Source organism: Elephantulus edwardii, unplaced genomic scaffold, assembly GCF_000299155.1.
Source record: "Elephantulus edwardii isolate Elephantulus edwardi_28Jun2011 unplaced genomic scaffold, EleEdw1.0 scaffold00015, whole genome shotgun sequence".
NCBI lineage: Eukaryota > Metazoa > Chordata > Mammalia > Macroscelidea > Macroscelididae > Elephantulus > Elephantulus edwardii.
Window position 1 is genome coordinate 20,368,133 of NW_006399765.1, and position 10,987 is coordinate 20,379,119.

A 10,987-nucleotide genomic window follows, 5' to 3' on the forward strand; every position below is an offset into this window, starting at 1 on the left:
CAACTCTCTGATGCATAACAAGTGATTGCAAAGACCATGGCCTGTATCAGGCGCACCTTAGTCTCCAGAGAGACACCGTTGCTCTTGTACAGTCCATGGTAAGCAAAGGAAAATAATTTAGCCACAAACACACAGCCTCTGACTAAATCTCAGCATATAAAAAGGTGCTTTTCAAGGGAACTCTGGTGGTCTAGTGGCAAGAAGCTGCACTGCAACCCCAGAGGTGAGCAGTTCAAACCCACCAGATGCTCTGCTGGAGAAGGAGAGACAATCTCCTCCTGTACCAGTCAGATCCGATTTGACGGTACACACATAAAAAAAAAAAATTAAAAAAAGAAGTTGCTTCTCTAGCCAGTAAAATATCACAGCTTCTCCTTAAAGTGTTCTAAATAATGTATACACTAGTTAGACACACTGCACAATGTCTGTCAAGACTACACACAGGGATCTTTTTCTGTTGTATTTTCTAAATGGTTATTGTAGAGCCAATAATGGAAGAGCTGTAGGTTTTTAAATATTCATCTTAAACAGAAACCATCTAACAATTTACTAACTGAAAATCCTACCACCTCTAGGGACAAGGAGCTGTGCTGCCGTCCCAAAGGCACAGGGTTCAGATCCACCCCACCTGCTTCCCAGAAGATGGGCAATCTCCTCCCATGCCACTTACTGCCTCTGAAAACCCACAGGAGGGACAGCTAGGAGTTGGTTCCGACTGGTACACAGCAACCACTAGCTCTAAGCAGCATCAGTTGGGTCTCTTCATTTCTAGTAATTTTACACTGGTTTTGTTTTTAATGTTTTTTATTCTTTTGTGTGTGTGTACTGTCAAATCGGATCTGACTGGTACAGGAGGAGATTGTCCCTCCTTCTCCAGCAGAGCATCTGATGGATTCTAACCGCATACCTCTGGGATTACAGTACAGCTCCTTTCCACTAGGCCACCAGAACTCCCTGACAGCTACTCTTATATCACCAATAACCCAAGGCCTTCCTATCTCTGAGAAGCCGAGGTTTGACACTCCAGAAATTAAGTCTTCCCCTTCTCTGGCTGCCAAGGGGTGCTCCTGGGAGGCTCATCAGCTCTCAGGGTTGCCCCACACCCTCTGCACGCTACACTATCTCATCCTTTTCTTAAGCACCAGTTGTTGCTAAGAAGGAGCTGCCTGGATAATCTCCTTGTCAATCAGGCTTCTCGTCTATCTGCTACTTGTTAAAGGGTTTCCTGCTCCATAAAAATAATCTGATAAGAAAAAAAATGGAACATAAAAAAAAAAGGAAAAGCCAATCATTTCAGGCAAAATGAGTTATGCTTTTCCTTCTCTGCAAGTACAAAGCTGAGTAACCACCCTGATAATAAGACGAACGAGCAGGCTGCAACCTGTGTAATTATGGGATCACTGCAGGTTATGAGAGCAAATGCTCTCCTCTCTCTGTCCCCTTTGGGGGAGGGGAGGGGTGGCTTAACAAGGACATGCAGAACGCCCGCCCGCCTTAACTTCGGGAAGGGCTCAATGTAGACCAGGAGTCAGCAGAGTTTTTCTAGAAAAGGCCAAACAGGAGGTGGGCAAGGCCTCGCAAGCCACAATGTCTCAGTTACAACTACTCAGCTCTTCTGAACAGCAGCAGCCATGACAACAGGTAAATGAACAGATGTGGCTGTGTGTCAATAAGACTTTATTTACAAAAACGGGGCCTAGGCCACAGCTGGAAACCCCTAGTCCAGGGATACCAGGGACTGGTGGTTTCAAGCTGTGTGTGTGAGGACAGGACACGTGTACAGGAAGGGGGGCTGAGAAACGGCAGCACCAACTCCAGCTTCTCAGGGGGCCACAAGAGAACTCTGGTGGTCTAGTGAGTAAGGACAGTATAAAGTGATGCTTCCAAAGGCAGCTGGTTCAAATCCAGCAGTGGCTCCTTGAGAGACAGTGAGTAATCTCTTCCTGTATAATTTATAACCTCTGAAAATCTGGAACTCGATGACAATAAGAAAGGTAAGTGGAGTAAGTGAGGAAACCCACAAGCCTCCTTTATTCAGCTTTCATTCTCCTACGTTTGACAGCAACAGCAGTCCTGAAAAACTTGTCTCTAAGATGCTGTCTGATGTCACAGTGCATTAAGCACTGGGTTGCTAACCTAAAGGTCTGCAGTTCAAATCTCCCAGCAGCCCTGGGAGAGAAAAAAAGCAGCCGTCTGCGTCCACAACATTTACAGCCTTGGAAATCCTAGGGGCCGTCATACCCTGTGCCACAGGATCACATGGAGTCGGAACTGACTGGCGGGCAACAGGTGGGATTAGGGGGCTGCTTCTGGTTTTTCTATATTCTAAGAACAAAAAGCCTAGCTGTGGGGCACGCACAGTGGCCGCTAGAACTCAGTCCGTGAACAGACAAGACAGTGGGAAGTGAGGGACTCTGAGATACACAGGGGATGTTACGGCTATTGTCCAAGGGGGACAGTCCCCACTTGGCTACAACGCTGCCTGTCACTCAAAGTTTCCCAACTACTAACACACAATCGAAGCCCAGTAAGGGACTGTGTGAAAGGCCTGAATGTTTTAAGGCAACATATGAACACATGAGACCTCGACCACCCAGATCGGCCTGTCTTCTTTTCCCAAGTCTTGGAAGAATTCTATTATTAAAGGAGCACATGGTCTTAGTACCTTTTCTGTCACACTCTATTAAGAATCCTATTATTAATATTATTAATCCTCTAGTAATAAGCACCCAGGGAGCTTTCCTTCTCTGACAGGTTTCTGCTTTTACAAGTTTCACTGTACAAGGGGTTCTAAGCTATCTGGTGGCACAGTGGATAAAATACTGGGCTGATCACCAAAAGGCTGACAACTGAAAACCCTCAGCAATTCTACAGGATAAAGACAAACACCTTGCAATAAAACCACAATGAGATACCATCTCACCCTAGTAGCAGTGGCAAAGTTTAACAGGACAGTAAGCAATAAATGCTGGAGAGGGTGTGGAGAGATAGGAACTCTCAAACACTGTTGGTGGGACTGTAAAACTGTACAATCACTCTGGTGTTTCCTCAAAAAGCTGAACACAAGGGGAGCTCTGGTGGCCTAGTGGCAAGAAGCTGTACTGTAATCCTGAAGGCACATGGTTCGAATCCACCAGATGCTCTGCTGGAGAAGGCCAGGAAATCTCTTCCTGTGCTAGTCGGATCCAACTCCATGGTACACAAGGGGGGGGGGGGAGCTGAACACAGAAATTCCATAAGATCCAGCTGTCAGAGACCTCTCCAAAGTACTGAAGAGCAATGATGTCAGTCTGGAGACTAAGGTGCACCGGATAAAGGCCATGGTCTTTGCAATTACTTGCTATGCATCGAAAGCTAGACAATGACTAGAGATGAGAGGAGAATTAATGCCTTTGTGCTGTGGTGCTGGAGAAGAATACTGACTATGCCATGGACTGCTAGGAGAAACAAATTTGTCTTTGAGAGGGTGAAGCCAGGTTGTTTCTTAGAGGTACAGATTCTGAAGCTCCATGTGACATACTCTGGACATGTTGCGAGGTGGGACCAGTCCTTGGAGAGGGACATCATGCTTGGGAGGGTGGAGGGACAGTGCAAGAAAGACCCTCAATGAGATGGACTGATTCAGTGACTGGAGTAATGGAGGTAGGTGTGTCAGAGACAGTAAGATTGGCACAGGCTAGAGCAGGGTTTAGCGCTGTTTACACAAGGTTGCTATGAATCACAGGTGACTCAGCAGCACGTAACAATAACAACAATAATCCACTTCTAGGAATAGAGTCTGAGAAAATTAGAACTAAGACACAAACAGAGATTTGTACACCAACGATCACAGCAGCATTATTCAGCATTGCAAGAACATCGAAACTGACCAAATGTTCAACCACAACCAAATGGACTAAGAAATTGTGGGGGAAAAAAACAACTAAAGACAAAAATAAAACAAAACGAAAAAAGAAACTGTGGAACATTCACATGACTGAATACTACGCAGCACTCAGAAGGAACGATTTTGAAAATTACTATATAACTTGGGAGGGACTGGAGAGCATTACGCTAAGTGAATTAACTCAGTCTTATAAGGACAAATATCACACAAGACCATAAGACCATTATTGTAGAAACAGATAAACAGTGAAATGTGTATGTGAATCCATGTGGGGGAAGGGAGAAGTGGAGGGATGATGATGGGGGGCGGGGGATCATAGGGTCGCACAATTTAGTGGGTGGAGAGGAGGGGCTAAAGGAAACAGAAAGATCCAGAGGCGATCTGGAAAGGCAGAGTAATGGTGGGCACAGTTAATTCAATGGTGATTAAGTTTCTAAATCATAATGAATGGGAATGACTGTATGAAACGCAATGTGAATGAAGGATAAAGTGAAAAACAAAGTATATGACCTTTGTAAGGAGACCAATACAAAATAAAAAATTTAAAAAAAAAAAGACGACTGTCTTAGAAACACTACAGGGCAATTGCACTCCGCCCCACAGTGTGGCCAGGAGTTGACATTGACTCGACAGAGGAAGGTGTGAGTTTTCTTAATCTTCACAGGGATTGTCAGGTTTTCCTCAAGCAGAGCGGGAGGTGTGTTCAAACCACTGCTTGGTCGCTGTGTCTCCTACAGCCAACACCAAGCCCACTGCCACTGAGCTGATTTCTCCTCAAAGCAAACCTCTAACCAGGAGTTTGAAGCTGTAAATCTTTAAAAGGGAGCTGACAGCCTCTGCGGTAAGAAGCTGCACCGCAAACCCAAAGACACTATTCAAATCCACCAGCTGCTCTTTCAGAGAATGATCAGCCTCCTCCCGTGCAATATACTTCCTCAAGAGAACCTGCTGGAAGGTCAGCGATGAGGTGGTGCCAACTCAACAGCACACAACCACAACTCTTAAAAGGAGCCAACAGTCTCATCCTTCTCCCCCAGAGAAAGATCTCTAACTGATCTTTTAGTTATCAGCCCAATAAATAACGCACTGTGTCACCAGTTCCTTACAGACCTATAGAAAACTGTCAGGCTACTTCCTCCACCAGGTTCCAAGGCTATAAATTCTAATCAGAGGAGATTGTCCTTTCCTCATGGAGCAGCTGGTGGATTTGAACCAGTGACCTTTCACAACACGTAATTAATACGCTATAGTACTAGAACACCTGCCAGTACTCAACAAACAATTAAGTTCTAGAAGGCACGCAGGAACTTCCCTTCACAGCTAAAGCAGTTAAAACTGTTCGCCTTATGCCAACAAATGTCTCCCTCCAGGAAAGGTTTGCATTGTAGAAACAAAGTCCACAATCAAAGCTGCAATCTGTCTAGTCCCAACTTTTATTTTATAGATGTAACTGAAGCTCATAAATGGAACAGCAACTGAACTGACAAGGCTGCACAGCGAGTTTCCCAGCTCCGGCGGAGGCAGGAAAGTCAGGGATTTTGAACCTCATACTTCTGTAGATGGTGTGTCACAGTGAGGACAGCCAAGAGCCCCAGTGCACAGCCATGCCCTAAGAGTGTTTTCTGAATTCATTCTGCAAGGTGTGCTGAGCTCCCATCTGTGCTTACCCCCCGAGAACAGAGGTGAGCAAGCACTGCCCTGTGGCCTACAAAATATCGAGGGGACGGACTGCAAGGGTCACAGTGTTGATGCTGGTGTCAGCCAGAGGGACGCATGGCCTTAAAAATATCATGGGGACAGACTGCAAGGGTCATGGTGTTGATGCTGGTGTCAGCCAGAGGGACGCATGGCCTTAAAAATATCATGGGGACAGACTGCAAGGGTCACAGTGGTGGTGGTGTTGCTTTGTGCTTCTGAGTCAGAACCAATTCACAGTTGACTCTCCAGTGGGTTTCCAGAGGCTGTAAATCACATGGGAAGAGACTGCTCATCCTCCTCCTGAGAAACAGCTGCTGGTGGATTCGAACTACCTGCCTTTGGGCTGTCAATGTCATTCCATAACCACTAGGCCAACAGAGTTCCAAAGTGTTAGAGAAACTGGAACAAACACATGGACGGAAAAGTCAGGAAAGAAAATACCTGAGGGAGCTCTGGGGGCCTAGTGGCAAGAAGCTGTGCTGCAACCCCAAGGGTGCAGGGTTTGAATCCACCAGATGCTCCACTGGAGAAGGAGGGGTAATCTCTTCCTGTACCAGTCGGATCCAATTCGACGGTACACATCAAGGAAAAAAAAAGAGGGGGAGGGGAGAAAAAGAATGAGTAAGGAAAAAAAATTAATAAATAAAATGCCTGGCGGCCTGAGAGGTGCCTCCAGGAGAGAGATGGGAAGCAGCTCTTTTTAAAGGGAAGGAAGGGGCTCAAGAGATGGACAAGCAGGTATTCCTGCAGGTGAGCACAAAAGGGACAGGATGTTAAAAGAAGATAAAAGACCTTACAAGCGTATGGTTTCCTCTCTGAACCACTGCTATGAAGCACATAAGCAAGTCACACGTCTTTTTTGTTTGTTTCGCAGTGCATACAAAAATGTTTATACTGTGCTATATTGTCTCTTTAAAAAAAAAAAGGAATGCTTCACAAATTTGCCTGTCATCCTTGCACAGGGGCCAGGCTGATCTTTTGTGCATCATTCCGATTTTAGTATAGATACTGCCGAAGCAAGCACACTATATAGGCTCTTAATTTAAGAAAAACTTTCCTAGTGGCAAGACACTGCACTGTAATCCCAGAGGTACGCGGTTCAAATCCACCAGATGCTTTGCTGGAGAAGGAGGGGGCTATCTCCTCCTGTACTAGTCAGATCTGATTTGACGGTACATGTAAAAATAATACAATAAAAATAAAAAAATAAAAGAAAAGCTTTAAAATGGTGCATCCAAAATATGAGAGACAGGAAGAGAAGGTGCACTGTCATAAAAATGGCACCAACAGACTTGCTTGGCCCAGGATTGCCAGAGGACTTCAATTTCTGTGGGTTTTGTTGGATGTTTGAGGGTGTTTTTAAAGTATCTGTAAAAACGAAGTAAAACTCTAGTGAGAGACTGGTGGCCCACGAAGGAGAGAATTCCTGCCTAAATGAAAGTCTGGGGATTATCTGTGGCTTTCAAGTTGCTTTCTTGGTTTTCGGGCCCAACAAGTATGGATGGCTGGTTCCTGGGTGACAGAGAAATAGCTTGTCACACGGCTTCAAGCCAGACAGGCAGCTCTACTCCAAGTTCAGCTCACTCACTCTGAGACCCTGAAGAGCGGCTGTGTTCTCCAGCTGCAAAGTGGAAATGGTTCTCCTCCCTCGTGGGGTCATCATGAGGATATTAGGATAATATTAATTATTATTATTATTAGGGTAACAGAAAAGGTGTTTACAACAGAATCGGGCATGCTCATGGCACTGTGACTGTCTATGTACAGTTCTCTTTCCAATATTACGATATGTACATAAAACAGTACTACGTTCCTGGCTTAACTGATTATTTATGTAATTATTGCACCTCGTACAAGGCCTGGTTTATTTTTCAACTTATTCTTCTTACCAAAATCATTCCGTTTCATTATCTTTACAAAAGCTCTGTGACAACAGCAGTGGGATTACTGTCATTCCCAGTTTTCGAAAGAGGAGAAAACCAGGCACCAAGGGGTTAATGCAGCCACAGCCACAAAGCAGAACTGGCATTCTGCTATGTAATTTTCAGCATGAAAATAGATCACTGCTCAGAAAGGTGCACTTCTCATCGTTCTGGGCATTTAACCATTGCTAGGCTCCTCTCCATTAAAGTAACAACATTATTTTATTCAGCCTTAAAATGTCAGGGGGCCACTCCAGTGTTCAACAATACACAAAATGGATAAGGGATGGGTGGAGGGATGAGCAGGTGAGTTGGATGCATGGATTCTCGGGAATCCCACTCAAGAAGCAAGAGTCTGCATGACCACCAGGGGAATACTTGTTCTTCAAACGCCAGGTAGGAGCTGTCTCTCGTGGTTCAAGGAGCAGGGGAGGGCATATTCCACCCGTGCAATCACAAAAGCGTATGTCTGTCTCTGTCTCTCTTACAGAGTTAGAAAATCAAGATTGCATCTGAGAATTTTAAGGCTAGAAAGTTCCTTAGACAGGATCTAAGATGGAAAGGAGATTCTCCCGCCTGCATGATTAGCTCTGGCTACCGATCTGATCAATGGGGTGGAAACACAATCAATGTCCGAGAGCTACCTCGGGTGATGCGTGGGGGTGTGCCTGCCTCCTGGCCCCAAGCTGAACCCCTCCTTTTACAGATGAGAAAACCGAGACCGGGAAAGAGGAGGACTTCACCTCAATCAGCCAGTGACCTCCCACCCCTCCTAGTGTGGTCCAATAATGGGAAAATTCCTTCCGCCTCTCAAAGCAAGCAGTCCTCAGAGCGTGAGAGCACAAATCCCCAGAAGAAGCCCCAAACCTTAAAGCCCTGACTTGTCCCCACAATAAATCTCTGCACAGCCGCTGGAATGTGTGCCCAGCCACCATCTGAGGTGCTACCCTTTCAGTCCTGTGCAAATGACAGGTGGCCCAAAGGCACTAGCTCTAAGAAAAGCTAGAGAGCTTCTGAGCATCCCTCCAGCTCCCGTCCCACCCGTGCGGGCCGCCAGTCCCGGTGGGTTCCTTTACCTGTTCCTTATTGTTATTGTTCAGTAAGCCGGGTTTCTTTTTCTTTTTAATGGGGCTTGTTGACGTGTCCTGCGGCGAATGGCCATTGGAGGAATGTGGAGGGCTGGGGAACTTTCTTTTCTGGGCTGTTCTCTCTGTAGAGCTGGGATCTGTAAGAGACACAGGACCATATATTTTTAGAGCCGTCAGAGAAGTTGAGATTGGGTGAGGGCAAAAACGAGGGATGTGTGGAGTGAGCAAAGTGTGGCACCCAATTCCACATCTTGTGTGCCTCGTCCAGTATACAGCCATCACCTCCTCATCACTTGGCTCAGAGACCAGACAGCTGTGCTTTGGCGTATGTAACACCTTTTGTAAAACCGTAACTAGTTGCCAAGATGTAAAAAGTAAAAAATTGGAAGACTTCACATAATCTGAATTTCCAGCTCTCTTTTAAAAAAAAAATCCAGGCCCACGGAGCCGAGTAACAGTCACCCACCTTTTGATGGGAAAGTGCTCTCCATTTGCCACAATGCTCACTCTTCTCTATTGTCCCTCCCAATGATGCTATACCACAGCTACTTCAGCTGTCACACGGGCACTGGTATCGTTTTAATCCCAAAGAAATATTTCTTCCTTTGTGTATCTGTCAGAATACCCTGAAACACTTGAGGTAGATGATAAGAAAATGGAAACCAAAGTAACAATTATGCAGATTTACAAGCTAACAAAGTTTAACTCATTAGAAGCCAGCATCCCCCTAGCCTGCCAAAAGTTGTGGTCCAGTCACCAGCAGACCTTATTGTGGTTGAGATTTTCTTCCAAAGAGGTCAACACAAATTCCCTCCTGGCCAATTTTTCCCTGAAAAGGTTAGCCCCATCTCTGCCATCCCGTCCCTTCTATTTCATTCTCCCCGCATCTCACTTAAATACACAGCTGCCCACAACCGCCGAGCCTTCAAGGACAGGCACCCACTATATGCCAGCCGCATGGCGACTCTGTTAGTTTAGGGGAAACGACACGCTGCTACCGCTGCTGCAGGTGGTGTCCTGAGTCACAGGCCACACAGTTCCCAGAAGAGGGAAAATGAGGACAGAAGTTAGGAAGACGGCAGGATGGGATGCAGCTGTCCGTCCCTTCCCCCACCACCCCACGGCCTGGCAAGCTCCTCCTCCAGTTCAACATTCAAGGCTAGCTCTCACACGCAGGATGGCGTGGGCATCCCCTTCTGCCATGTCTGGACAGGGAGAGCTGAAGTCAGAACAACCGTGTTCCAACTGGTTACACCAAGGTGGCTATAACAAGCTGCCCAGCCACGCTGACTATCAAAGATTATTACCACCAGGCGGATCCCAACGTGGCAGACAGAGCAGAACTGTCCAGGAGGATTCCTTGGCTGTGACCTTCGCAGCACAGGATGACCAGGTCTTTCTTCTCTGATACCATTGAAGGATTCAAGCTTTCAGATTAGCAATCTAGTGCAGGCCATCTGCACCAACCAGGAAGCCCAAGGGCCCTCCGTGTGGTTGACTTTGGTTAAAAGGGAGAAGCATCTTCCACAGACTCATAAAGCAAGACGATGAACCGAGTGCCTCCGCATTCAGTCCACACAAGGAACGTTTCACACTCCGCAGGCAGGCTTCGCTAAAACCCTGAATACTTTTTTCAGTTCCATACCAAGACACCGGTACCTGATGATAGCACAGTGGTTAAGTGCATGGCTGCTCGTCCAAAGGTCAGTGGTTCAAACCCACCAGTCACTCTATTCCCGTAACAATTACAACTGTGGAATCCCTGTGAGGCAATTCTACTGTTACATGGGGCTGCTGTGAGTCAGAATGAACTGCAGGCTGACAACATGCTGAGACACAGCCCCGGGAGGAAATTAAATGCTAACCACAGGCATCCTGGGGGTGAACAGACCCCCCCAAAGAGTTCTGGAGATGATCCTACAGACATCAAAATGGAGGCCCCGAGGGCCCAGGTGGCTGGCCCAAAGGCACACAGCAGCTAATTAGTGAGAAAATTCACTAAAAAGATGAAGAGTGTGTAACACCCTCCATCCCCCAAAGAAAACTGCCCTATCCGTTCTGGTGAGGTCCTCACCCCTCTCCACAGACACATACAAAAACTCTCATTTTCTCCATGTAGCTTGTGACCCAACAACCCCATTCTACCAACAAAGCCTTACAGGTACAGGTACAGGTACAGGTCAGGTGAGCAGGGCTGGGCCCTTCAACCGGAGCACCATGTGTGGTACTGAGGACGGAGACCATCTAACGTTTGCTGATGAGTCAATCCCAATGCGTGGAGACCGTACGAGTCAGGACAGAACCAGGCTTGCTCCATAAGAACCAGGCTTGCTCCATAAGAACCAGGCTTGCTCCATAAGAACCAGGCTTGCTCCATAAGAACCAGGCTTGCT

The 10,987-nt window shown here is 46.5% G+C and overlaps 1 protein-coding gene across 15 annotated transcripts in view; it reads right to left on the minus strand.

The window, feature by feature from the left end:
* ZMYND8 (zinc finger, MYND-type containing 8) overlaps window positions 1-10,987 on the minus strand; it is a 133,733-nt gene that overhangs the window by 76,544 nt on the left and 46,202 nt on the right. For all 15 annotated transcript variants that reach the window (XM_006881603.1, XM_006881604.1, XM_006881614.1 and 12 more), the window contains one exon: window positions 8,583-8,731. In XM_006881603.1, coding sequence (XP_006881665.1) covers window positions 8,583-8,731 — 149 coding nt within the window. The remainder of the gene's footprint in view (window positions 1-8,582; window positions 8,732-10,987) is intronic.